Source organism: Panthera leo, chromosome C1, assembly GCF_018350215.1.
Source record: "Panthera leo isolate Ple1 chromosome C1, P.leo_Ple1_pat1.1, whole genome shotgun sequence".
NCBI classification, from domain to species: Eukaryota; Metazoa; Chordata; class Mammalia; order Carnivora; family Felidae; genus Panthera; species Panthera leo.
In genome coordinates this window covers 11,517,419-11,544,788 of record NC_056686.1, presented here as the reverse complement: position 1 = coordinate 11,544,788, position 27,370 = coordinate 11,517,419, and the positions used below count along the sequence as shown (strand labels likewise).

General features: G+C 58.6%; 2 protein-coding genes across 4 annotated transcripts in view; one reads left to right on the top strand and one right to left on the bottom strand.

Moving 5' to 3' along the window:
• ZBTB17 (zinc finger and BTB domain containing 17) overlaps positions 1–13,464 on the top strand; it is a 32,754-nt gene extending 19,290 nt beyond the window's left edge. Inside the window, exons 3-16 of the mRNA XM_042951575.1 lie at positions 7,066–7,272; positions 8,290–8,478; positions 9,092–9,232; positions 9,540–9,665; positions 10,170–10,408; positions 10,501–10,643; positions 10,746–11,046; positions 11,366–11,453; positions 11,560–11,676; positions 11,779–11,899; positions 12,147–12,277; positions 12,593–12,802; positions 12,907–12,996; positions 13,080–13,464. Coding sequence (XP_042807509.1) covers positions 7,068–7,272; positions 8,290–8,478; positions 9,092–9,232; positions 9,540–9,665; positions 10,170–10,408; positions 10,501–10,643; positions 10,746–11,046; positions 11,366–11,453; positions 11,560–11,676; positions 11,779–11,899; positions 12,147–12,277; positions 12,593–12,802; positions 12,907–12,996; positions 13,080–13,363 — 2,385 coding nt within the window. The 5' untranslated portion in view covers positions 7,066–7,067 and the 3' untranslated portion in view covers positions 13,364–13,464. The remainder of the gene's footprint in view (positions 1–7,065; positions 7,273–8,289; positions 8,479–9,091; positions 9,233–9,539; positions 9,666–10,169; positions 10,409–10,500; positions 10,644–10,745; positions 11,047–11,365; positions 11,454–11,559; positions 11,677–11,778; positions 11,900–12,146; positions 12,278–12,592; positions 12,803–12,906; positions 12,997–13,079) is intronic.
• A 1,165-nt stretch (positions 13,465–14,629) lies between these two features.
• The window catches only part of SPEN (spen family transcriptional repressor), a 91,000-nt gene continuing 78,259 nt past the window's right edge, over positions 14,630–27,370 (bottom strand). For all 3 annotated transcript variants that reach the window (XM_042952070.1, XM_042952073.1, XM_042952071.1), the window contains 5 exons: positions 18,011–26,201; positions 17,107–17,616; positions 16,748–16,942; positions 16,258–16,416; positions 14,630–15,805 (listed from right to left, as the gene is read on the bottom strand). In XM_042952070.1, coding sequence (XP_042808004.1) covers positions 15,674–15,805; positions 16,258–16,416; positions 16,748–16,942; positions 17,107–17,616; positions 18,011–26,201 — 9,187 coding nt within the window. In that variant the 3' untranslated portion in view covers positions 14,630–15,673. The remainder of the gene's footprint in view (positions 15,806–16,257; positions 16,417–16,747; positions 16,943–17,106; positions 17,617–18,010; positions 26,202–27,370) is intronic.

Sequence of the window (27,370 nt, the reverse complement as noted above, 5' to 3'; positions counted from 1 at the left end):
AGTGCTGTCAACAGCTGTGAGGAGGAAGTCCGTCTGTCCCACCCAGCAGTGAGTTTATGAAACCAGGGGAGACCAGGCAAAGTAGCAGCCTTGTTTCAGGCTATGTCAGTGCTCAGGGAGTATTGGGGTGGAGGGGCCGGGGGGGCGTGTTGGGAGAATGGTAAAGTGCCACCAAGTCCCACATATTCTGATTTTGTCTTTTTTGGAAGCAAGGCCCTTAACTCACCCTCTGTCAAGCTCTTAAGAGTGCCCAGAGCAGGTCCTAGCATGATGGATTCTGAACTGGCATGGGCACGCCGGGATCTGGGACAGCCCTTTCCTCAGGGCCGGCCAACCTTCCTACCGGGCCACATTCCTGGAGCGGTGGGCTCCATCGGGGGTCAGGGAAGGGGATGCCTGTTCCCTCTTCAGAAGCGTGGTTAAGCGTTCGAGATAATGGGGGTTCTAGAATTTGAAAAGCAGAGGCAGTTGTACAATTTAACTTTATATTTAGGTGTTATTTTTAGGGTTTTAAAAATCTGTGGTTTTCTTGTAACACAGACTTCAAAGAAAATGCTACTGAATCTTGGCTGGTAGGAACGTGTAGACGGCAGCAGTTGATTTTCAGAGTGGGGCCATTACCCAGTGGAAGATGAAGTATCAGAATCTGGGCCTGCTGGGGGAAGGGCCGAGGCCGTTTGTGTGTTTACCCTAAAGGGGAAATTGATTTTTAAAAGTTTGAGAAACACAAGCTTAATATCAGAGCCGTCCTTGCTGGGCAAAGAGGAAGGTGCCGGAAGAGCTGGTTTTGTTGGCATCTGCCCCTCTGCCATGTTGTGCTGGAAAGGGACAGCTCGTCACACTGGGTGGGTGGGTGGGTGGGCTGGGCCGGCAGGTCTCACAGGTACAAGGCTGGCCTGCTGTGAACTTCCGTGTCTTTGGCCTGAGTTTGTGTGCGCTCAGCTGTAGACAGGATCTACCTGTGTTTCTAGAAGATCTGGAATGCCGAGCGACTGGAAGCTGAAGGGTGATCCCTCTTACCTGCCCCCGGACAGGACACGGCTGTGTCACGTCTGGGCCTGCAACCGGGCACGTTGTGTTCTGGGAGCTGGGGACTGCTGTTTATCAAGACCAGCGTCTCCTCGCGGTAGGCCAGTTGTTTCCTGGCTTGATGGCTTCCCTCTGCGTGCAGTTCGGTGCTTGCTAATAACCCGGGTAATATTTCATGTTTGACAGGTGCCCCTTTGACTCTGAGATGGGGCGGTGCTGTGTGGACCCACTTAGAGCTGTGGGCAGGTGCTCCAGCCTTCACCCGGCAGCACCCGTGGGGCTTAACAGAGCAGTTGTTCAATATAAAGTGCTTCCCCCACAGAGAAAGTAGCTCTGGATGGTTCTTGCCCAGTGCTCCTCCCTTCACGCCCTCCCTCTCTTAATGTTAATTGGGCTCTGGGATTTTTCCAGATTGCTTTTATTTTTTTTTATTTTTTTATTTTTTTTAATTTTTTTTTTTTTTGACATTTATTTATTTTTGAGACAGAGAGAGACAGAGCATGAACGGGGGAGGGGCAGAGAGAGAGGGAGACAGAATCGGAAGCAGGCTCCAGGCTCTGAGCCATCAGCCCAGAGCCCGACGCGGGGCTCGAACTCACAGACCGCGAGATCGTGACCTGAGCTGAAGTCGGACGCTCAACCGACGGAGCCACCCAGGCGCCCCACCAGATTGCTTTTAGAAAGAATAATGGGTTATGATTACAACTTCCTAACAAGGTCAAGTCACTAAATAGTTACCAGGTGCACCCAAGGTACCCAGCATAAAAGGATATGTAGAAACCATCTGATACGATCTTCGACCTAAAAATACAGCCATAGTTTGCATCTTTCTTTCCTGGTAGCGTTCGTTTGCTGAGTGTTTACCGTATGTCAGGCACTGTACAGGTGCTGTGCTTACGTTTATCTCCTGTAAGCCTGTAACACACGTCGAAGTGGTCCCACTGGCCCCGTTTTGCCAGGGGAGGAGCTTTGCTGGAGACGCACGGCTGGTGTGGTGGGTGGCAGAAGCTGGACTCGGGTCCCACCTGGCCCGATCCCAGAGGCCCTGTCGCCGCGGTGCTGAACTGCCTCTCGCCTCCTGGAGTCCCGGAGGCCGCAGTGCGGAACTTGACTCTCAGAGCGGCCGTGTTCTTAGTTCTCAGGTGGTCGGGTGGTGCCGTGCGCGTGTTGAAGAGACGTCGTGAATGCCATTTCGTCATGGGTGGGGGCGGGGGCGGGGGGACCTGGGATCCAGGTTTTGTTGAATTTCTTGCGTTTCACCACCCAAGGAGAAGCCCTTCTTATGTCCTCATCTGCTTCCGGATGTTTGGGAACTGGGGGAACGGGAGGGACCGTGTTTGCCGTGGCCAGCCCCCCGTGCACCCCACTCGAGTCCGCTGAAACCTGACGGACACCCAGTGAGAGAGGCCAGGAGCGTGCTTGGAAATAACCCCATCTCTGCGGGCTTGAGTGTAGCACCTGTCCCTCTCTCTTTTCTTACTGAAAATTGTGTCAACTCTGGAGAAATGGTACGGTACGGAAGTATATGGATTGTGTGTGTGTGATTTAGATGATACATCTAGGTGTGTCCAAGTAAAGAGACGGAATGCTCTCAGTGTCTCAGAAGACCTCTGCTTGCCCCTCCTGCCATCCGGACAGAGCCATCGTCCTGGGTGTTCTGGTACTCACTGCCTTCACGGTTTTGCCGGCTGGGTCCGCTCTCCCTCGCTGGGAGCAACCACCTTGAAACTCAGTGACTTCAACTGTTGGGAGTTTGTTACTTCTCCCAATGTTGGGGGTTGACTGGGCAGTTTCTTTTGTTCCATGAGGCGTTGAGGTCGTGCATGTGACCGTTTAATAGCTGGCCTGGAAGGTCCAGGAAAGTTCTCTCATACTGCCGTCAGCCAGGGCCTCCGAGTTCATCGTGTGCCTCTGGAGGCCCCTCCACGCGTCTTGTCTCTCCAGCAGGCACAGTCCCTGCCTCTTGGTGAGAGTCATCACAGGGCCCCCACATGCAGTTGGAATCTTCTGGCACGGGGAGCGGTTGGTGGCCATCCTGAGAAGGGTGCCCACGCCGTCCGTCCGTTTCCGGTCGCTTAGTCGGGCCTGTTTGGAATCATGCTGCAGGCGCTCTCCAGGTCCCTTTTCATCCCCGAATGAATTCCTTGTGGGGCGGGCCGGGGCTGTACGTCCAGCCAGGTTGGTGGCTGTCCCCAGAGCCTGGGAAGTCGGCCCCGTCCCGCAGGGATAACCACAGAGCAGCTGGTGGCGTCCTGGGGAAGGTGCCCGAGTGCAGTGAGTGTTTGGAAGGTCAGGCCAGTTTCTTGAGTGGGCCAGTCGGGGGCCGGTTTGGGGCTTCATCTTCTCCATCTAACGTGAGGACTTTGTGGGCTCTGTTCTGTTTGCATTTTCTCTAGCTCGAAGCTCTTAGGGTCTTCTAGTAGTTTTCTCTAAGGCCCACCTTTATCGCTCGAAAGCAAGGAGAAAGAAGGCAGCAGGGGCCCCCACACTTTGGCCTGAGCGAAGGCATCGCAGAGCCGGCCAGGGGCTGGGGGAACCGCACTCGAGCACTGACGCTGGTGACCAGGGGCGGCTGGGCTGTTGCTCTTGTACCATTTCAGGTCTCTCCTCAGACGGTGACTCCGAGTGTGCACGGGGGTGGACAGCCCCCCGGGCCCGCGGGACCCACGCATGTGGCTGTGCGGCCCAGGCAGGTGCGGGGTTTCCACACCCTCACCTCTTCCTGGAGCCTCTAAACCTGGCCGGATCGCGGTGGGGTCCTGTCTCTGTGGAGCGTAGAGGAAACAGGACCCAGTGGGAGGACTGCCGTGATCATTCTAGAGCATTTCATGCCACCTCTGGTGCCCCTGTTCTCGCTCAGCCCCTCTGAGGGAAGGGCCCGGCCAGCTGGCCCCTCACCTGCTTGCCACATCACCTTGAGGAGACAAGGGCTGGTGGAGCTTTCTAGCAGGCTGGGCCAGCTGGTGGAGGCAGCTGGGGGCCCCCCATCTGGGGGGGCGGGTTGTGGCCTGCCTGTGGGCACCCCCGCTGAGCCTGAGCCCCCACGGCTGCGCTCGCCCTCCCTGGGGCTGATGGCAGGACTGGGCTTGTGAGCCTGGCTTCTCGGGCGTGTGGGCGCCGCCTTCTTTCTCTTCCTTCCTTGTCCTTCCCCCCTCACACTCCCCGTTTCTTTCGCTGCTTCCTCTCTTATCCTGTCCCGTTGTCTCTCTTCCTTTTCTTTCTTTGATTTTGTCAGAACAGGTGCCCTTTAGGAGTGTTTCTCTGTTGGGACAGCTTTGGGACAGCTGCAGAGGACTCTGGAGACCCCCACACCCATGTTTGGGGAGGAGCCCACTTCTGGGCGGCAGCTGGCAGCGGAAGAGCGTGGTTAGCGTTGGGGAGGAGGCATTCCCCGTGGGCACTGCTGCTCTCCTGGGGGTGGGGGACACTGGAGGTACCGGGCCACCAGCCACCCTCTCCCAGGACCTTTACTGGCCCCCCCACAGCCTCTGAGATAAAAGCCCCTGCCCACCCCCCATGTCCAGCCCCAGAAGAGCCTGCTTCGTGCCCTTTCCCTGGAAGCTGAGGCCGTACGGCGGCACGATGGCTCCTCGTGGCTTTGGGTGCCCTGCCACCCCGGACTGATCAGCCCCTTCCACCCTGTTGGCCGGGAGTCTCTTCTCAGGTTTACTTTCGCAGCAAGTTAGGTCGTTCCAAGCTGGAGGGCGAGGGCCCTGGGACCAGCTCTGTGCCTCGGGGGTGGGTGGGGGGGGTGGGGGTGGGGTGTCAGCTGATGCCCCCTGGTTGTTTGTGTACCTGGGAGACCCTTCCTCCCAGCTCAGTTTTCGGGTTGGCCGCTGGCGAAGGTGAGGGAGCTCCGAATGGGCTTACCCGGAAGCTGATGGAACATCTGCCCCCTAGGCCTCTGGTTGTCCTCCCTTCTGCTCTCCAGACCCGCTTCACCTGGGCCTCAGAGGACACAGGCGGCGACTGGTGACTGGGGCTCGGGGGCTGCCCGTGCTCCCACGCACTCACCCGTCTGCTCAAGTGCCTTTTTCTGTCGTGAGAGGACAGCTGTACGGGTGAGCTGGCCCAGGCCTCTCCTTGCCACCTGCCTTTGGGTCCACGTATGCCGGGCCTGGACTGAACTGCTTTCAGATGCTAGGCCTGAGTGCCCTGGCCCAGGTGTTCAACCCGCGGACTGGACGTTGGTTCTTGTCCGTGTTCTCCAGAAACAGAAAGGTTTCTGGAGAAAGCAGACACCTTCCTTCCCCGCTTTTTCCAGAGATTAAAGACAGAGAAGGATGCCTTCACAGGTGTCGCGTGTCAGCCGTGGCCTTTGCTTTGGTGGCTCCCTGCTGCTGCTGCTGGCTGGCTTGGCTCCAGAGCGGGTTGCTCAGCGGATGCCGAAGGCCTCCCCTCTGGACTCCAGGGCTGGCTCCTGGCGCTTCCCTGCTGACTCGAGCTCCAGCCACTGGCACCGCGACGGAACGGAGAACCGAGAAGCCGTGGCTCTGTCCGGGAGCTTGTGTGTGGAGGCTGGGACCAAAGGACCGTCCTGGGGACGTCGGAGGGAGGGAAAGGGTGTTTCTGGGTCCCCAGCAACAGCTTCTCTGAACTCGTGGCTCGGAGGAAGGCTGGCACGTGGGGCGCACAGTCTGTTGCCATTGCCACATCCCCCCCTTACTCCTTGGAGCCCCGCCTGCCGCGCGGTGACTTCCCCCAGCTCCGCAAATACGCGGCCCCGCTTCTGAACGGTTTCCAGACACCACAGGGTGGGTGGGCTTTTGGTCCTTCGGGGCTGGTCTGCGCTGGCTAAGCCCCTCGTGTGGGGGCGTGGCTTTCCTCGAGGCTCCTCCGCCACGACCGACCGCCATACATGGTCACTGCGGCTGCAGCAGCACCGGTGACTCACCCCCAGGAGGCTGATTTAACTGAACAGCAGGAGCCGGTGAGGGGCTGCTGCACCCTGGGGGCTGGGAGCCCCAAAGTGTCCTTCTCCCCTGCCCGGAAGCAGACCCGGACCTCAGATGCCGGGCCAGGGCACCGACAGCCCGGTCCTGGTGGATCAACGTGATGCGGTCCCAGGAGTGGGGCGTTGACTTTTATTTTGAAGTCGGGTCTTTCTTGAACGGAGGGCCCGCTGCTTTCCCTATAAAATGCTGGTCTTGAGACTGACTCTGGTGTGGTGCTGCTGGGGAGGAGAGGGCTGCTTTAGATACTTATTTAGTCACGGCCTGTGGTAGTTTGTGATTGTTGGGCACCGGGCCATGGAATTTTTCTGAGCATTTTCACTTGAGACTGTTACGGGATTTCCAGGCCTTTGTGTGAGGCCTCTGGCAGAGAAACTGCAGCCAGCCCAGCAGCTCTTGGGGTCAGGGCCAGAGCTATTCCTCCTCTGGGGACAGCCTGGAGACGGTTCTGGAGGCAGAGGACTTTATGTAGTTTCCTGAGCCTGTGAATCAGAGAGAGAGAGGGAGGGAGAGGGAGAGAGAGATCCCTCTCTCCTGGACTTTGCCAGAGCCCTGTGGGTGCAGCGGGAGAGGGTCCGTTGCTGAAATGCCGGGTGATGAGACATCTGTCACCTGTGCGTGGCAGAATGGGAAAAGTAAGAACAAAGTAGAAAGGTTTTCATAAGGCCAAATGTATCGAATTGAAAGATCTGTCCTTTTTTCTAAAATTATGTCATGCGTTGTTTTCATAAAAAAAATGTTAAACTGACCATGTCTTTTTCTTAAATGCTCACCGTAATCTGTGTTTTGTGTTTGTTTTTTGATTTTTTTTTTTTTTTAATATTTGTTACCTGGCAGGACACAAAGGTGGCCGTTTTGTGTTGGTCCCTCCATGCTTGTGGTTGGGAACTTTGCTGGCCAGTAAACCCGGGGCTCTAGGAGCCCTGGCTTGCAGAGGAAGTCTGGAGTGATTTTACCCCTTGTGGATTTGTTTGAATTCTCCCCATCTCCCCCTCATTTCTCACCTGGGAACTTGGGGGGCGACCGTCAGGCTGGCTGGCCCCCCGTCTCTGTGCTAACGCAAAGGCCCTTTGGCTCTCCCCAGCCATGGACTTTCCCCAGCACAGCCAGCACGTCTTGGAGCAGCTGAACCAGCAGCGGCAGCTGGGGCTTCTGTGTGACTGCACTTTTGTGGTGGACGGTGTTGACTTCAAGGCCCACAAAGCAGTGCTGGCGGCCTGCAGCGAGTACTTCAAGATGCTCTTCGTGGACCAGAAGGATGTGGTGCACCTGGACATCAGTAACGCGGCAGGTACCCCGTTGGGTCCAGGGCCAGGCCCCGTGAGGGTCGGGGGCCGTGGCTGGCTCTGTGCCGCGCACGGCCCTCCCGGGAGCGGCCCCTCCGAGGCGTCGGGTGCACCAGGCCGCCCGCACGGGTGCTGCCACGAGCGTCTGGGCACCAAGTTCCTACCGCATTGTCGACCGGGAGCCGGGTGGTAAGAGGAGAACTGACGAGGGAGGGCTCACGATACACTCTCAGCCGGAGTGAAATAGGACAGGCTCGTCAAGAGGGACAGAGAACAGGTGGGCTCTCAGCCCCCGACCCGTTCCCATTGCTCAGTCGGTCCTGAACCCCCTACTCCAGTGCTAACTATGATGGAGACGGGAGGGGTGTCGGGAAACCTTGCAGTTGAGGAAGGAACGGGGCCTGGATTTGGCTCTGGCCCAGAACCGCATGACGCGCCATGGGAAGGTCCGGGCAGAGTGCCGTGCCCCCATCTTACCGGTACGGAAGCTGAGACCCAAAGAGGTCAGGTGACTGGCCTGGAGGTCAGGTACTTTGTGGCAGAGCCCTGAGGAAAGCCAGTGCCGAGACCCTCGTGTTGGGGCGCCCTCCAGTGGTAGGGTGCGGCGGCTGGCCGGAGCTTACCCCGGGGGGGGGGGGGGGGGGGGGTGTTCCCACTGCCGTCCTCTGTGCAGGGTAGAGGTTTACACCCTGGTCCTCCGTGCAGGGCGGGTGTTTTTCCTCTCGGTTCTCTGTTCACACCCTCTGTCCTTGGTGCAGGGTGGGCGTTCACCCCGCTGTCCCCCGTGCAGGGCGGCCGTCGTACCCCCTGCCCTGTGCGGGTGTGCTTCATCTCGGAGGCCGTCGTCTGGGCCGAGAACCCCCAGGCTGTCCGCCCACCCGCCAGCACGGGAGATGGGGGGACGGCGGCCCGCCACTCCACTTTTCCCAAATCCCTGGATCCTGCGACCGAGTGGAGTGGCAGAGCCGGCTGGAAAAGCCAGGCCCCGCGAGGTCCGTGATGGCTGGCTGTGTCCTTGGCAGGCCTCGGGCAGGTGCTGGAGTTTATGTACACGGCCAAGCTGAGCCTGAGCCCTGAGAACGTGGACGATGTGCTGGCTGTGGCCAGCTTCCTGCAGATGCAGGACATCGTCACAGCCTGCCACGCCCTCAAGTCCCTCGCCGAGCCCGCCGGCAGCCCCGGGGAGAATACGGTGGCCTCAGCCGCGGAAGGTGAGGTTATGGCCAGGCTGTTCCTGAACACGTGGCTTTGGCTGGGGTGCTGTCTCTGACTCTCTGGGCCTCAGCGTCCTCGCCCGGCCCTGCCTGTGTCAAGGGGTGCTAGTCTCAGGAAGGCCTCCCGAGGGGCTTGTCGTCTGCCTACCCCTCCCCCCGCTTTACCCACTTCCCGTGGGCTCTGCTGCTGCAGAGGGCTGGGGGTGCGCTCGGCCCGGGCCCCTGCGCGTGGGGTCGTTCCTCCAGCAGCTCTCCCTGCTCGTGCCCTTCCCCCTGACACCAGGGGTGGGCCAGGCTCTCGTGGTACCCCTTGCGGAGAGCCCGTCTCCCTCCTGAGCACGGAGCTCTGATGGGCGGTATTGCTTTGCGTGTGAGGTCTGCTCCCTGACCAGGGCGGGAGCCCCCGCGGAAGCAGCAGCCGGGACTGTTCATTCTGTGCTCAGCCGGTGGCCTGGCATGGAGTGGCTGCCCGATGAGCAGTCTGGTCAGCCAATATGTAGGTGTCTCCCCAGGGAGGATCTGGAAGAGCCAGCAAGTTCCGGGCCACCTCACCCCTCCAGGCGGTGGGCGCGTGGTGGGAAATGGCAAGACTGTCCCGTTCCATCTCCAGGAGGAGACAAGAGAGCCAAAGAGGAAAAGGCGGCTGCTGCCGTGCTGAGCGAGCTGGACCCGGCAGGAAGCGGTCCACCCACGGGCCCAGACAGGGAGCCCAAGGAGGAGCGGGGCGGCCAGGCCGAGAGCACGGCCAGCGGTGAGTTGTGACGCCGAGTCTGTCACCTCCCCCCCCCCCGGCAGCCTGGGCCCTGGGGCAGTGAGCGGCCTCCCGGGGGGTGGGGGGGGGCCTCCTGGGGCTGGGAGAGCCGTTCACTCCAAGGCACCTGCTGCAGCGAGAGCACGGGCACAAGTAGCCTGAGTTTGGACGTGCAGCCCCCCCCCCCCCCGCCCCGCGCCGGGCCACAGCCACTCCCCGGGGTCCCCGGGGGCCTGGTCCCGGGGAGCCATCTGGCTGCCAGAGGGAGGGTCCTCACGCAGCCTCGGTGTTCCCACACCCCACCCAGGTGCCGAGCAGACAGAGAAGGCCGACGCCCCCCGGGAGCCGCCCTCCGTGGAGCCCAAGCCCGACCCCACGAGCAGCATGGCCGCTGCGGAGGCCGAGGCCGCCTTGTCGGACGGCTCGGAGCAAGGTGCCCTGCCACCGGCCCGGCCGGGCGGCCGTCGCTCACGCGTCCCCCCGGGCCCCTTCCCCGACCCCCCAGCCCCCAAGCCGATCCCGCTCTGACTCAGGCTGTAGCTTCGGCCGAGGCCGTCTTGCCACGGTCAACTCCTGACCGCTGTCTCGGTCGTGCACCCCGGCCGGGCTTCTCTCGGCGCGGACGTGTTCCTGACGCAGCCTCGGTGTGGCCGCGGCGTCCCGGCCGCCCCCCGCACCCGCCGTGCCGCCAGCCCGGCTTCCCCGGGGGCGGAGGCCCGGTCCCACCTCCCGGCAGCGAGCGGCCTGCTCCGCAGTGTCCTCTGCCCTCTCCCCGGCCGGCACCGGGGCCGCTTGTCTGTGGTGGCCACGCCGAGCTGGCCCCTGCAGGGGACTCGCGCGCACAGGGAGGGCTGCGGAGACGAGCCCTCGGCCTTCGCTGGCTCCGAGGTCCCTTCCGGCCCTCCCGAGCGCCTCAGTGCCCACCCTTCTCCGGCAGAAATGGAGGTGGAGCCGGCCAGGAAAGGAGAAGAGCAGGAGGACGAAGGCGCAGCGGCCGCCGAGGTCAAGGAAGAGGGGCCGCCGCTGGAGAAGGGGGAGCCCCCCGAGGAGAGCGAGGAGTCTGCCAGCACGGACTCGGGCCAGGAGCTGGGCACCGAGGCCCGGGGCCCGCGCTCGGGCACCTACGGCGACCGCACCGAGTCCAAGGCCTACGGCTCGGTCATCCACAAGTGCGAGGTGCGGCCCTCCCCTCGCTCCCCCCCCTCCCCTCCCCTCCCCCCCTCGCGGCCCCGCAGTCCCTGATGCCCGCCCCCCGCTGCGCCCTGCAGGACTGCGGGAAGGAGTTCACGCACACGGGCAACTTCAAGCGGCACATCCGCATCCACACGGGCGAGAAGCCCTTCTCGTGCCGGGAGTGCAGCAAGGCCTTCTCGGACCCGGCCGCCTGCAAGGCCCACGAGAAGACGCACAGGTACGCCGCCCCGGCCGCCCCCCGCCCCCCTGCCCCCCGCAGGGCCCCGGCCTCTGGGCGCCCAGCGACCGTCCCCTCTCCCTGTCGCCCCGTGCCCCCCAGCCCGCTGAAGCCGTACGGCTGCGAGGAGTGCGGCAAGAGCTACCGGCTCATCAGCCTGCTGAACCTGCACAAGAAGCGGCACTCGGGCGAGGCGCGCTACCGCTGCGGGGACTGCGGCAAGCTGTTCACCACGTCGGGCAACCTGAAGCGCCACCAGCTGGTGCACAGCGGCGAGAAGCCCTACCAGTGCGACTACTGCGGCCGCTCCTTCTCCGACCCCACCTCCAAGATGCGCCACCTGGAGACCCACGACACCGACAAGGAGCACAAGTGCCCGCACTGTGACAAGAAGTTCAACCAGGTGCGTGCCGACGGAGCGGCCAGGAGGGCCGGCCGCGCCGGGGACCGAAGCAGACGGGGCCCCGCCCCGGCGAAGCTCTGACCGCTCTGCCGCCGAATCTGGGGCGGGAGGTGGTGGCTCGGGCCCCAAAGACCCGGGGCGGGGGCGGGGGTGGTTTTCCCTTTTCGCCTCCGGGACCTGGAACGTTCCACGGGCCTCGAGGAAGGACGGAGTGGTCCGCGGGCCCGGGAGAGGGCCGAGAATCCCTTGTTCGCCGGCGGGAGGGGTGGCCGAGGCCGGTTGCGCGGGGTGGCCCCCTCTGACCCCTGCCCGGGCGCAGGTGGGGAATCTGAAGGCCCACCTGAAGATCCACATCGCGGACGGGCCCCTCAAGTGCCGAGAGTGTGGGAAGCAGTTCACCACCTCAGGTAGGGCCGGGGCTGCCCCGGCTGCCCTCGCGTCACGCCCCTCCGCTCCTTGCCCCCCCCCCCTCCCCGCCGGCGCTCACGCGGGCCCTCCTGCATCCCGCCGCAGGGAACCTCAAGCGGCACCTCCGGATCCACAGCGGGGAGAAGCCCTACGTGTGCATCCACTGCCAGCGGCAGTTCGCGGACCCCGGCGCTCTGCAGCGGCACGTCCGCATCCACACAGGTGGCCGGGCCGGGCCGGGCGGCGGGCGCCTGGAGGCTGGGGAAGGCGCTCGGGGAGGAGCGGGCGCCGACACCTTCTCCCGTCGCCTCCCCCCGTCCCCAGGCGAGAAGCCGTGCCAGTGCGTGATGTGCGGCAAGGCCTTCACCCAGGCCAGCTCCCTCATCGCGCACGTGCGCCAGCACACCGGCGAGAAGCCCTACGTCTGCGAGCGCTGCGGCAAGAGGTCCTGCCCCGCCCGCCCGCCCGCCCGTCCGTCCCTCCCATGCCCGGCGCCCTGCACGGTGAAGGGGGTCAGGAAGCGAACCTAGAGCTCAGCTGGGAACGGGGTGGACGGCTGCCCGGCCCCGGGCCTCGGCTCCGGTCTCGCAGCCACGCCCGAGACGCCTGCCCGGCTCCCCCCGGCTCCCCCGCCACCCTGGGCCCTGGCTTGTGCAGCTCCGTGCAAGCCCCCTCCCTCTGCGGCCCCGCAGGTTCGTCCAGTCCAGCCAGTTGGCCAATCACATCCGCCACCACGACAACATCCGCCCTCACAAGTGCAGTGTGTGCAGCAAGGCCTTCGTGAACGTGGGGGACCTGTCCAAGCACATCATCATCCACACTGGTGAGCCCGTGCCCACTTGCCTGTCTGTCCCTGTGGGGGGGGGGGGGGGGGGCGGGGGGCGGGGGCGGTGGGAAGGGAGGGCCCTCCAGATCCCAGCCTTGGGCACTGGCCCTTGCTGCAGTTCAAAGGAGGACCCCGTTTAGAGTTTCTAGAAGGCGCAGTGGCCACTGGACGCTTCTGTGCAGCCCTGGTGGCTGCCCCAGAGCACTCGCTACTGGAAAAGACGGGGCTCTGGGGCAGCTGGAGGCCACTGAGGTCCTCCCCCCCCGCCCCCCCCCTCCCAACGGCAGGCGAGAACCTTGCCTCCCCCCTCAGGAGAGAAGCCCTACCTGTGTGACAAGTGCGGTCGTGGCTTCAACCGCGTGGACAACCTGCGCTCCCACGTGAAGACCGTGCACCAGGGCAAGGCGGGCATCAAAATCCTGGAGCCAGAGGAGGGCGGGGAGGTCAGCGTGGTCACCGTGGATGACATGGTCACGCTGGCCACCGAAGCGCTGGCGGCAACCGCTGTCACTCAGCTCACAGGTGCGGGCCGCGGGCAGCAGGGGCTGGTCGCGGGCAGCCGGCCTCTGGGGTGGTGGCGACGGGCAGGTGCCTTTGGCCTTAGGCCCCTTGGACTTTGCCCACAGTGGTGCCAGTGGGGGCCGCGGTGACCGCCGACGAGACGGAGGTCCTCAAGGCCGAGATCAGCAAAGCTGTGAAGCAAGTCCAGGAGGAAGGTGAGGGGGCCGCCCGGGGCGTGAACACCTGTGAACCCCCGAGGGTTCTCCCCATCCTGACCGCAGCCCTCCGCCTCCCACAGACCCCAACACCCACATCCTCTATGCCTGCGACTCCTGTGGGGACAAGTTCCTGGACGCTAACAGCCTCGCCCAGCACGTGCGGATCCACACGGCCCAGGCGCTGGTCATGTTCCAGACGGACGCGGACTTCTACCAGCAGTACGGGCCGGGCGGCACGTGGCCGGCCGGGCAGGTGCTGCAGGCCGGGGAGCTGGTCTTCCGCCCTCGGGACGGGGCCGACGGCCAGCCTGCTCTGGCGGAGACGCCCCCCACCGGCCCTGAATGTCCACCGCCTGCTGAGTGAGCAGGCGTCTCTCCTCTGACTGTTTATTTAAGGATGGACGGCACCCTAGATCTGAGAGGGGTGGCCCCGTTCCCTAGAGAATAAATTGGATTATTTTCTAAGGCTGCCTATAGCTCCCTGTGGGGTTGGGGGCGGGGGCTGCCAGAGCCGGGCCGATGCTCCACCCGGGGAGCTTCTTGGCCAAGCCAGGCTGTCCCTCGTGCAGAAGGGGACCGGTGCCTCCGGACCGGTCGAGAGAAGAGCTGGCTTCCTGGTCCTCAGTTGGGGTGTGGGCGGCACGCCCGGGGCCGGACAGACGGTGGCTCCACGCACCCCCCGTCCCCCCTCGGCCGGTCTCCTCCTCGGGCTTCTCACCCGTTCGGCTTCGGGACCCGAGCTCCCCGCCCCCGCCACGGAGCACAGCCGTGAGCCTGCTCCCCCTGTGCCCCGCTGGGTTGGCTTAACCAGGATCCGGGCAACCCACAGAGCCCCGCTCAGAAGCCCACTGAGCCAGAGCAGCAAGGTAGGCAGGGAGCCAGGCCCAGCGGCCACAGTTCGTTGGGCTTGGGGAAGCAGGCGGGCCCCGCCCTCACCTCACAGGATCGGGGCCGAGCTAAGTGCCATCTTTGGGGAACATCCGTTTGCCGTGCATCGGCGGGAGTCTACGACCAGGCTCTGGGCCCGGAGCCGCGTGGGCCGGGGGCTTTGTTGGGGGTGGGGGGCACCGCGAGCGCCGCCGTCGGCGGGAGGCGTGATGCCGTCTCTGCCCCGCGTCCACGGTTCGCTCCCGGCAGCCGTGATCCCTCCCTCAGAGACGGCACCACCCCCTCAGCAAAAGCACAGGCCCGTTACGAGCCCCGCGACTGTCCCACGCGAGACCCCGAGTCTGTGGTCCCCGTGTTCCTGTCGCCCCATCCTCCTTTCGGGCTGTGCCGCCTCGGGGCCAGCCTGCTCTAGACCTGGAGGAGGAAGGGGCGAGAGACAGACACCAAAGTTTGCTTGAGGGGTTTCTGAGTTTGCATGGGCGGGGGGGGGGGGGTAGTTTGTTTCTCCCGTATCCAACTTTGAAGTGCCTTCCGCGTTACCCAAGAACAAGGAAGTTCGGTCTGTGACAGAAACCTCTTTTGTATAAAACAAAACGATGCTTGGGGAGGATCAAGTGGCAGAAAAGAGACAGGTCCCATATAGACTTGGGGAGGGAAACAAGTGGGACGAGGGCTAGCTGCTCCCATAAGCAAAGGACCCTCGGTCCTCCCACCCAAGTGACAATCACATTCACACTGGACGTGTTTTGTATTTTTTAATAAAGTTTGTAATCCAATGGACACACAAAACAAAACTGCGCTGAGAAAACCAGTTTCATAAATTAATAAGTGTTAGGAAGTTGGGGGGAGAGGTCAAGGTAACAGGAAGAGGGGAAGCCAGTCTTTTTTGTACAGTCTTTTTGTGTGTGTGACACTTCAAATCGCGGGGGCCGGGCCCGTGCTGTAACGAAGCGCACTTATACAAATGAGTGACAATACAAAGTCTGAGTATGAAAATAAGATTTTCTCTGAAAACACATTTTTGGCACAGATTAAAAAAAATGTATGTCAGGGGAATTTGATTTTTTTTAAGTCAGTATTATATATATTTATATATATTATATATTTATATATACACACATCCCAAGTTCTGCATATCCCACCGAGAAAGAAAATCCTTCTGTTTGCTCTTTTTTGATTGTAAACTGTACATCCGGGTGAATCACAGATGGTGGCAGCGGGAGAATTAAGAAAGGTGACACATCCAAATGAGCAAGGGGAAGGGCGGGGTGGGGACCAAACAACCCAGTGAAATGTTCCTTGACCCCGGCGTTTCAGCAGAAGCCTGAAGTCCCGCGTTAGAGTCCTCGATGCGTGTTCAGGGACACCCAGACATCCGGAGTGTCACAGCCCGTCTTCACTGTGCAAAAGTCCAAGTCACTAATTTAGTGCAAAGGCAGTTCTGTTTTGTTTCTTAAAAACAAAAACAACAAAAAATTCATTCCACTGCCCAGTTCCTTTTCTCCAAGAGGAGGAGGGAAACCCAGCCCCAAGGTGCCTGCAGAGTCCATCGGTTGGTGGTCTGTCCTTGGGCTAAATGTCATGTAAACATACAAGTAGCAGCACCACTGCCCAGAGGGGTCTGTCCGACTGAGCCGGGTGGGCGGGCTCGAGGGCGAGGCTGGCATCTGGCAGTGGAGTACGTCCCCTGCGGCAGCTTCTTCCTCCACTTGACCGGGTTGTCCTGTGTTTACTCTTTTGCTGCAGAGCCTCGGGGAAATACACCGAGCGGTGGCTGTTCAGTGGCTCACACAGAGGCAATGACAATCATGAGGTGGGGAGAGATATTGGAGATGCTGGCGAGCAGGTCAGGGGCCAGACGGGACAGGTGGCTCTCCGAGAACTCACAGGGCGGGAAGATCTGTAGCACATAGGCGGGCTGGAGAAGAGGACGAGAGAGGGAGAAAAGTGGGACCCCCCGCCTCCGCATCGGTCACCCCACTACCGCTCTTCCAACCACTCCCGACTGGGGGCCCCGATGGGGCCCAACACGGAGCTGGGGGGAGTCCCGTTTCCCGGGGAACTAACGTCTCCGTGACTTTGTCCAGCAGATGAAACCTACAAGGTGTCAGAAAAACTAACACGAACTAAACTATCCTCCTGGGAACCTCTTCCACAGCATTAGGCTAAGAACCTCCGCCGTCTCAGCTGTTCTTGGGTCGTCTCCGGGAGGGGCAAGGACGGCCCCTCGTCTACACTCTGCTTGCCTGTTGCCTCTATCCAGATTGCCCTGTGCCCGCCTCCGGACTATTCTGGTCGGCACTGGTAACCAAGCCACCAGCTTAGATCGGCCCCACACGCGTGTGCCCCGAGCGAGGACACCAGGCTGACCTGATTGGAGCCGGGGTTGGGAACGTTGATGATCCCTGCCGCCTGCTTGGCCTGCAGATAGGTGATGAAGGCCGCCTTGAGGGACTCAGTTTGGCTCACGACATCCTCTTGGTCACGGCCACAGGGCAGAGCCAGCAGCAGACAGTAATCTGTCTCCACCTGTGGCAGAAGCGTAGCCGTCAGTGACCAGGGGCCTCCCCCGGAGACAGCAGCCCAGGTAGAGGCTTGTCCAACCCAGGGGTTCAGCTCCTGCGTCCACAAAAGGCCCCCTTTCTGAGGTGACCTTCAAGTCTACCCTATTTTTTGACTGGAAAAAAAAAAAAAGGTTTCTGAATCTAGAGGCATTTTACCACCCCCCCCCCCCCCCCATCGGAGACCGAACACAGCAGGAATGCCACTACCACGGCCAGCCGGGGAGACAGGCAGGTGGGGGCGCCCCACGTCCTCCCTCGCGGGCAGGGCAGTTCCTTGCCTGGGCCCTGAGACTTACCGTCATCCTCCGGGCAACCCCTTCCAGCTGGGAGGTCTCCAGCCGCATCCTCTGGGCAATCCTCAGCGGGGGGCCTCCTTCAGAAAGCGGCAGAGACCGATGTGCCAGGACGTTGTTGCCGGAGACAAAGTGGAGCTGCACGGCAGCCGTGTCGTTCTTGAGGGCCAGTAGGCCCTGCCACACAATGGGGTACTTCTGCTCTCGGGGAGACAGACAGGAAGTGAGCGCAGGGCCGGAGAGCAGAGCCCCGCCGGACGCGGCCCCGGGCAACAGCTCGCTAGTCTAAGTGGGGGCTTCAGGGCACTGAACGCCGCGCAGGGCTCGGAGGGGAGCGGGGCAGGGGCCCCGGCCAGGCTTACCTTCAGAAGCTGGACCATGTCCACGGGCCTCTGGGAAGTCAAGTGTGGAGAAGAATCTGGCTTGGGGGTGGCCTGGGCTTCAGTGTGCGTCAGGGCCAGTCCCGGAGGGGTGCTGGGGCTTGAGGTCGTGGGGACAAACGACGGCTGCTTTGGGGCAGCCTGAGCTGGGAGAGGGGCCGGGAGGTCAGGCTTCATGGAGACAGACACAGGCGACGGGTAGGAGGTCTGACTGGTTTCTGCCTGTGCCCTCTGGACCGGGGCATGAGGCTCGGCTGGCCTGTTTGTGAGGACGGCTGGGAGACGAGGCTGTTCGACTCCTGTCTGGGTCCCCTTCGCCTCCTGGGAGACCTGAGGCATCTTGCTGCTTGGTGGCTGGCCTGGCTGGCTGAGCTGGGAGGGCTGGCAGGGCTGCGTGGGCTGTGCGGGCTGTGTGGACTGCACAGGCTGGACAGGCTGTGTAGACTGCGCAGGCTGAGTGGGCTGCAAGGGCTCACCTTCAGGAGCCGGGCCCTGGAGTTCGGCGGGAGAGAGGGGGACAGAGTAAAGAGCCTGTTGTGCCCAGCACCCTGCCCCGCACCAACTGGCCACGGGTTTCTGGGCAGGGTCAGCCTCAGGCACCTCCGGTGAGCCAGGCCCATGGTGCCGATCCTCTTGGGCACTCGGGATTGAAGGTTCTGGTGGGAGGTCACCCGCTCGCTCCTCCCTCCTCCCCCCCTGCAGCCAGTAGCCACCTCCTGGTTCCCACAGCTCCTTCCCGTGTCTCCGCCCTCTGCACTGTGACCTGATCCCCTCATCCTGCAACTTAGGGAGCTCCTCTTTAAACTCACGAAAACGGCGACACATTTTGGGGACCTCACTGGCGTCTCAACCGCTATAGGGAGTAAGGCTGATCGGTGGCACTCACCTGAGCGGGAGCCTTGGTCCGAGGAGGTAGACCGATGGAGGCGGCAGCAGGAAACTGCGTGTGTGTGAGCTGCGCGGGGCTGTGGTAGGTGCGGATGTCTCCGTATCTGTACTCCTGAAACAGCTCCCCGCTGGAGTGCACGATCTGCACCCCATGGGTCACCACCACGGGTGGGGTGAGAGGCAGCCCCTGGAGCTGGCTGCTGGGGGTGACCGTGAGGATGCGGGCCTCTCCGTGGGGGGCGGGGGCTGGCGCGGCTTTGGCATCTGCGGTCTTGGTGGCGTCTTTCCCGGGCTGCTGAGGGACCTTGCTGGCTGGTGGCACCTTCACTACCCCGTCGGCTGCCCGGGGCTGCTCGCTGACTGCCGTCACGTGCGGATGCACCATGATCCTCACGTCCCGGGGCACGGTGTACGGGTGCAGTCGGTACTCGGACTGCATGACCAGCACCTCTGACTGCACAGGGGCCGCAGCTCGAGCGACAGGGAGGTGATAATGCACTTCTTCCTCTGCAGGGTGTTGGGGGGCCAAGGCCGGCACGCCAGCTGTGGCTGGCTGCGGTGTGCCTGCACGCTGCGGGGCCCGGACCTCTATCTGCTGGGGCTGCAGAGGGGCCCTCGGAGAGTGAAGGGTCTCTGGCCGGATGCTGTAGGTGATGCTGGGCAGCGTGGGAGTGTTCATTCTTACCTCGCCCTGGGACAGGTGGCTGAGGGACACGGTCTGGGTGATGCTGTGCGGGGGCATAATGACAGACTGCTCCGGGTGTATGCTAGAGATGAACTGAGGCACAGGAATGCCCGCAGCCAGCATGACCGTGGCATTAGTGGAGAGCGCGGTGGACGTGGTGCTGCTGGGGTGACACGCTCTCGGGAAGGGGGTCGGAGCGGGCCCGCTGGGGCGAGGAGAATGCGCATCTGGCTTCGTGGCTGCCAAATGGGAGACCGTTCGATCTGTCGGGGTACTGGGCCCCGAGGCGACGTGGTTCACTTCTGTAGGCAGTTTGCTGGGCAGAGCAGGAGGGTGGTGGGGAGTGAGCGCAGACCCCAGGTTAGCCGGCTGAAGGACCTTGGTCTCTATTTTGAGGGTGACGGGGTCAGCAAGCTTTTTATTCGTGGTGACTATGCTTGGGGTGAGGACCAGCTGGTTGTGAACCAGCACTGGGGGTGTGTTTATGCCCTGGGTGAGAACCTTCACTGTGCCACCCTGGGTGACAGGGGTGGACACAGAGAGGTGAATGGGCTCGGGCTTCTCCAGGGATGGACGGTCAGCCTTAACAGATGAAATCACAGGAGACGCGTTGTACGTCTGGGCAGTCAGTACCAGAGTAGAATGGGTGGCCACATTTGCATAGCCTGAAGGAGCCTGGGGGCCTTTGGGCGAAGGCTGCGCTGGTGCGACAGCATCCGGTTTGACCTGGGACTTGGACACCGACTGCTGAAATTCGATGTCCATTGCACTGGCGGGGGGGATCTGGCTAATCTTGGCGCTGATCCGCTGCGGGCCTTCGGTCTTCTGCCCCGAATAGCTCAGGAGCACGACCCCTTCGGACGTGTTCACACGCAGGCCGGCACCAGAGCCCGTGTCTGCTGGACGGTCGTCAATCACCGACATGGACCCCGGGTGGAACCGACTGTTTTCATTAGTGCTCGGTCTGGGTTTGCACTTTGCTGACGGTGTAATCACTGCACCTGCCACAGTCACCGCACCTGTTGTGGCAGTCACACTGCCAGAGGCAGCGGTTACTGCACCTGCCGTGACTGTCACCGCGCCTGCATTCATGGCGCCCGCAGCGGCGTTCACCGCGCCCACGGTGGCGTTCACCGCACCCGCAGCGGCGTTCACCGCGCCCACGGTGGCATTCACCGGGGTGGTGAGAACGTTCACTGGCCCCGTCAGAACGTTCACGGGCCCCTTTAGGACGTTCACGGGGCCGGCAGGAGTGTTCACCAAACCTTTCAGCGTGGTCACCGGGCCCTTCACAGAGCTTTTGAGGGCATTCACCGGGCCGGTAAGGGCATTCACTGGGACCAAGGACACATTCACCAGGCCCGTCAGAGCGCTCACCAGGCCAGTCAGGGTTTGAGGAGCTGGTTTTGCCAGAGTGATCTTTTGCGAGTTCTCCAAATCAATGCTCACGGGCATCCGACTAATAACAGAAGTAATTTTGGGAGCAATGACCGGAGCCACCTTTTCCTTTTCAGCGGCTACTGGAGCCTCTGGGGCCTGTGTGTCAGAGGTGTTGGTTACTGGAGCCGCTGGTTTTTCTTCTAAAAGAGGCTTTTTAGACTCAACTGGAGGAGGGGGCGGTGCCTCATGCAGGCAAGGGGCGGCACTGACGGGCTCTGCAATGGCAGTCGTGACACTCGTGGAAGTGACGCCAGTGGCGGAGACGTATTTGGGGTCCATGAGGATCTTCCTCAGCGTACTGGAGCTGGTGTCGATGTCAGAAGCTTTCGTGTCTGGGGGAAGAGCTGGAGATGGGGTGGACTGAGCCCGAGGCTCCTCCTGCCTCGTGATCCACTCTGTGACCTTCGTAGAGGAGCTCTGGTGTGGGACCCCCCCAGAGGCGACAGGAGGTGGGAGCTTTGCTGCAGTTACAGAAGGAATTGGGGGGGTGGGTGTGCTGGAGTCACTGGGTGGGGTCACTGGGTCACTTTCGATGATGGAATGCACCTTGAATCTGGCCTGAGGCTCGTCCTCCACTGGTGCTGGCTGGGAGGGCGGGGGAAGGTCTGGGAGTGCAGATGCTCTGGTCGGTGTCTTTTCTTCCACGCCGCTGTCTTGGGACAAGTTCTCCAGGGATGGGGTCTTGCTTGGGTCAGAAGAACAGGACTCAGGCGGGGCGGACTGGGGCTTTTCTCTCTGCTTCTCTTCCTGTGGCGCTTCTGGGGGTGGCGCCACCCTCCCCTCATTTGTAGCAGGACTCTTGCTTTGACCTTGGTCAGGTTCAGAGACGGGAGTCTCTGTACTGACCCCCGTTTTCTTATTTGTATTCCGTTTGCGGCGTGATCGAGTTGTCTTCTGGCGCCCTTTCTCTTTCCGAGCAAGAGGGACTTCTGCTTCTTTTGATCCTTTGGCTTCTGGCACTGGCTGGGAGGGTTCGCTGCTGTTCCCTCCAGCTTCCTTGGTATCTGCTGGGCCTGCTGAGGGGTCAGGGGCACTGACTGGTGGCCCAGAAGATTCTGCGGCAGCCTCGGTCTCCAAGATGCCGGACACAGCCTCATGGGTCTCAGGCTCCATTCCCTCCCCAGGGGGCCGCAGCACTTGAGGACGGGGCTGTAGATCTGCCTGTGGTTCTGCAGGGTAAGGGGCGGCTGCTGGGAAGTTTTCTGGCTCCCCAGAAATGTCATTGATGATGGAGCCAATGGCCGCAGCCAGTTCTGTTTCACTTGCTTGGTGTGCGGGCTTGTCCCCATCCTCTGTGGAGAGGCCCTCTGGTGCATCTGTGGCCGCCGCCTTGAAGGCCGCGGAGGTGGTCTCCGTGAGCTTCGCGATGTTCTCCACGGCCTGCTCCAGCTCCATCTGCCTGGCTAACTGATTTGGTTCTGGGGACGGCGTAGTGGCAGACACATCTTCCTTCTCCTCCGGTTCCTTCTCCAGACGGGCCGGATCGCTGTTCAACTGGGAAGATAAACTCCCCTCCTTCTGGGGACTCTCGCTCTTCTCAGGGGGACCCGCCACTACCTCAGCTTCCTTTTCCGCTGCCGGCCCCGCAGGGCCCGCGGCCACGCTGGGACTCGCACTGGTATCCGCAGTTTTCAGATTTGCAGATTTGTCCACTGCTGACCTAGAGTTTCGAGATCTCCCTCTCTTTGACTTGGAGTTTTTTTCAGGGGCTGCTTTTTTCTCTACCACTTCAACTGCAGGGGCTTCCGGTACATTTTTGTCTGTGCCAATTTCTTTTTTGTCACGTTTCTGTTCACTTCCTGCTTCTTCTTTATCAGCCTTGGACTTTGTATTATTTTCTTTCACACTGACCTGGGGACTCACCTCAGTGGCCGCCTCCAGACGTTCAGCATCAACTTTTGGCTCGTTTTTGCCCCTTTTCCCTTGTGGGCCACCAGCAGCTCCTGATTTTTGGGCTCGTGGGGACCTCCATCCCTCCGCTGGTTTGAGCGTCTCAACTGGTTCTTTGGCCTCGGTCTCCTCATCTTCTTCAGCTCGACGGCGTGTTTTCGGAGGCCTTCCCCTCCGTGGGGTCGTGGGAACCGCCGCGGCCTCCTGCAGCTCTCGCTCCAGTCTCTTCCTGGTCACTCGTGGCTGCTCAGTGGGCTCCTTGACGGGAGAGCGGCTCTCGTGGTCTCCCATGGTTGCATAGACACTCCTCACGTTCCGGCGCCTCGTTCGGCTGAGGGGCAAGCTTGGTTCTGGGTGTTCTGGGTCTGCCGTGGCATTTTTAGAGGCGGTCCTTGTAATCTTCTCTGCCTCCATCTTCAATTCTAAAAGCTTCTGTGCTTCTCCCCGCGGAGAATTGGACCGCTTGAGTTTCTCCCGGTCTATCCGCTCGCTCTTCCGGGTGACAGGCTTCTCCACAGTACTTGCTGCGGTGGCCTGAACAGGGGTCTTGGAACGCTTACTTTTGTTTGGCTTTTTATCTTTCGTGGCAACCGGAGGATCGACCTCAATGTCTTCAGCAGCTTGAGGCTGAACCTCAGGGACAACTTCAGCTTTTGGATTTGCACTGGGCTCAACATTAGCAGCTGAGTTTGGCTTTTCCACTTTGGGCTCATCAGCGTCCTCAGGCTTCTGAGTCGGTTTTGAAAGCGGTTGGGCACTGTCGGGTTCTGGATCTACAGTGACCTCAACCTGAGAAAATGAGGCCCCAGGAGTTGGAGGCTTGGTGTCCAGATAAGGCAGCTGGTCAACTGATGAACTTTCTTCAACAACTGATGGAGTCCTGGCAGCATCTTTATTGGCGTCCGCTCCTGGGGGCAGGTCGCCTTGCTCGGTTTGCTGCACGGCAGCGGGAGCCTGCTCAGACACAGGCTTTGCTTCTTCTGAGGCAGAGGCTGGCTCCCTGGGCTTCTCTTCTGTCACCAAAGGCACCTCCCCTGCTTTTTCACCTGCTGTCGCCTTTTCCGGTGATGACGATGCTGACTCTGGAGTTACAGCTGTGACAGCAGGAGGCCCAATGGGAAGGGGGGTCTTCGGTTCCACCTCTTTACTCTCAGAGGCAGACTCTGGGGTCTCAGGATGATCCTCTGTATCTTCCTGTTTTTCAGCCTCTTTGGGTTTTTGGTCTTTTTCCTTTTCTTTCTGTTGCATTCGCGTGAGTTCCATAAATCTGCTATGGAAAAGAACTACTGGCTCTTGAATCACGTCAGCCGTGCTGTTTGCTCCATCAGACGTCTGCCTCCCATACAACCTGCCAGCAACGAAGTCTGATTCCTCGTCTTTTCTCTCCAGATGCTGCAATCGCTTGGAATCTTGTTCAAAGATTGAGCTGTGTAAAAAACGAGAAGCAAATAATTCTTGTCTTTCCTGTTCTTCTTCTTTATGGTCATCTTTTTTATCATCCATTTTTCCTTCGGAATCAGTCCGAATTTTCTTCTTTTTCATGTACCAGGATGGGATAGGTCTTGGAGCAGAGTCAACCTTCTCTTTATCTTTGTTGTTTCGAAAATTGGCAAAACGGGAGTCCCAATCAAGAAAAGACCAGTTTTCTTCTCGAGATGAAGAGAGGGACTTAGCTCTTTCAAGCAAAGCCTTCGTGTCTGGTGTGATTGTCTTATCCAGTGCAAAAGAGTAAAATTTGTTCCTTTCTAAAGAACTGGAGAGTCTTTCCTCTCGCTCACGTAGCTTGTCTTCTCTGTCCCTCAATAAAAAAGACAACCGAGAACTTTCATATAGTGCAGAGGCTCTGGGTGAGTGGGATTTGTGTTCACCGTCTTCATCAGAATCAGAAGGCACCTCCCCAGGTTCCAAGTCACGTACAGACCTCTTTCGAAGGCTGTCTCTCTTAATTATGCTGTTTGGGAAACTCACATCAAATCTGCTGGCATCTTGTTTCATTTGAGAATCCCACCGGTTTAGTTCATCTTCAGAATTCAAGACCGAGAGCTTTATTTTGGCCATGTCTGCCATCTGTTCTCTCCTGCTAGAATCATAAGGATTAAATTTTAAAGACTCTTCTCTGACCGTGATGTTAGAATAGGGGAGACCTTTTTCATCTACTTTAGGAGACCCTCTTACTGACATGAGCCTAGGGGAGCCTATAGGGTCGTCGTCTTCGTGGAAAGAGCCATGTCGGATGCTGGGAGAACCGCCAGCCCTTTCAGAATCTTCACTGATCTGGCGTGAACTTCGGTAATTCCTCTCTCTCTTGGTGCAGACATCAAAATCCACGTGGTCCATCCTTTTCTTTTTGCTAGGAGGAGAGTCGTCAGTGACATCTTGGGGGGGTTTGCCTACCTCGTGAACCAAACTACGTCTTTCATATTCATCTACATCTTTTTTAGGACTGCCAAACTTCTCAGACTTGGCTATTTCCATCTCCATCTGCTGTTTTCTCCGACTCTGCTCCATTTGTTTTCGGTAACTCTGCGTGTGATCAATATCAATGCCAATTTTTTCTTCAGTATTTACTGAATGTGGTTTCTCTTGGCTTGGTTTACATTCAAGTGTTTCATCACGAAGACTGCAATAGTTTTTCCTAATATCTTCTCTCTCTGGTCCCTGATCATCTAATAATTGCAACTGTTTGAGTTGTGGTTTTGAGGGAATAGGTTTTTTTGACTGGATTTCTTGATTTTCCACAGAGTCACATACTGGTTCTCCCAGCCTTGCTTGTAGGTCTGAGTTGGGCCTTGAGCCAGTCCCAACAGAAACGCTGGCAAGCTCCTGACACTCTTTGGGGCTGGGAGCAGCATTAAGTCTGTCTAGTTTTATTTTCTTAGATTCTCGTTTAAGAATTTCTTTCCTCACAGGCTTTCTTTCTGACTCTCCTTCCCTCAGCAGAAGGATGTCTCTAGAGGATAGGTCAGGCTGCTTTTTTAAAAGTACCCGAGCTTCCTCCATCTCTGGACTACTTTTCTTGACTTCTGACTTTTGCTTTTCTACTTTCAAATTGGAATCTGCAAAGCGCCGCTTCCTTGCTTCCAGCTTCTCCAAATCTGCAGCGCTGACCCCATCAGCAGTCTGCTCTGGTTTTAGGTGCTTCCTGGATTTAAGCCTGCCTTCCTTATCTACCACTTCTATGTGGCTTGACAGGCCCTTTTCCTTTGGCACTTTCATTCGAACCGGTTCCAGTTTAGACAAGTCAGACTTTGCGGGCTCTGTCTGACAGACCTGAAGTTTCTGATCTAGGGCAGAAGACTTGGCAGTGTCATTATCAAGCTTGGCTTTCAGCTTTTCCAAGGGAGTATGGTCAATAACTTTCCCCTCTTTTTCTTTCACGCGGGTCAAGACTACACAGGGCATGAGCTCGAGGCGGTTTTTTGCTATCCCTTCTTTGTCAGCTTTTTCTCTGCTCAGTTTATTAGAACTCCTTGATTTTTCGGGGCTCTGTTCCCTCTCATTTTCTTGGTCTGTCTCTGAAGACTGAGAACTAGGAGAATGAACTTTTCCTTTTCGTTTCTGCTTTTCAGTTTTGTCCTTTTCCACTTTCTCCTTCCTTATTAAGCGTCTCTCTCTTTCTACTCTCTCAGGATCAAAAGTCCTTTCTTTATCTGTCTTTTCATTTTTTGTATAGCGTTCCAAACGAGATTTGTCCAGTTTTTCATATCTTGGAGGAGAAAGTGAGCTACAGCTTCCACTCCGGTCTGAGGACCTGCTGTAAATCCTCCTCTCTGAGTCACTCGGCAGCCGCTCGGACTGTGAGGGAGAGGTGCCAGGGCTCTGGGGGCGCCGCAGGTGCACCGGGCTCTGACTGCGCTCACTTGGCCGCCTCTCGTGGTCTCTGTCTCGGTCAGACTCAAATCTTTCGCGTTCTCTTTCTCGTTCCCTTTGCCTGTAACTGTATTCCCGAATATCCTGTTCGTAAGGATCATTTCTGTAATCCCTGTATTCCCGAGGATCGTCATAGTATCGCGATTCATAGTAGTCTCCTTGGTAAGTTTCCCATTCTGAATAAAATTCTCTCCCTCGAGCTGGATAGTCCCGTCTGGAGTCCTCAGGATATGTGCCCGGAGTACGAACATTCTCATAATACGTACGATCTTGGCTATAGTCATAAGATCCCCTTCGTTCCTCTCTATCAAATTCAAAAAAGAATATATTAGTTCTTTTGTGTCCTTGTCATTTACACATTTAATCACACATATGAGATTAAAAGGCCTATTCTAAAAATCTTTGCCATTATTTAATCATTAGACTTGGATGGTCCAATATGGTACATAGCCACAATTTACACGTGGCTATCAGTAACTTAAAATTTGAGATGTGACTATAAAATACACATTGGACTTGGTACATTTATCTTTTAAAAAAGAAACCCTTCAAATAGTTTAGATTGACTACATGTTGAAATGGTAATATTTGAAAGCTAGGAGTTAAATGAAATTAATGTCACCTTTTTTTCCCACATTTTTAGGTCTACCAGAAAATTTAAAACTGGTTCAGTCGATTAAAAATGCAACTTGATTTTAGTTCAGGTCATGATCTCATGGTTTGTGGGATCAAGCCCCACATGGGGTCCACGCTGACAGTGTACAGCCTATTTGGGATTCTCTCTCTCTCTCCCTCTCTGCCCCTCACATGTGTGCATGCTCTCTCTCAAATGAAATAAATAAGCTTAAAAAAAAAATTGAAAACCACAGTTTAGTCTACATGTTTCTACTGGATGACACTTCAGTCCCCCCCCCCTTTTTTTTGGTAGGAGGTGGTATGACATAATGATCACTAGTATATTACACAGTATCACATCCCCACACTTCTGAGTCTTTCATAATTACTTTTCTGCCAAAAATATTCTTACCACAATCTGGGAAAAAAACGTACTACTGGTAAAAACAGTTTAATTAAAATATTGATTAAATATTTAAAAATATTTTAATTGAAATCCTCCCACCTATGTGACCCATAGGATACTGATAACACATCTATCTCAATTCACAATTTAAAAAAGCATGCTGGGGGCCAGTCTCCCTAGGCTGTCTCCTCACTTGTAAAATGATGGTAACCTTTCCTCAGAAGGTTCTTAAGATTAAATAAGATAACATTTGTAAGAACTTTCCTAACATAATGTGAAGACCTTCCGTCATATTGTTACTTTTCCCCAACCCATGAACTGATTATAAGCTTGTGAAAGGATTCCTCAATTGTAAAGGAATTCACCATGGTTTTCTCTTACAGTGACCTATAGGGGGCATTTAAGATTAAATTTACACACAAGAACATGTATGATAGATAAAATGAAATTCA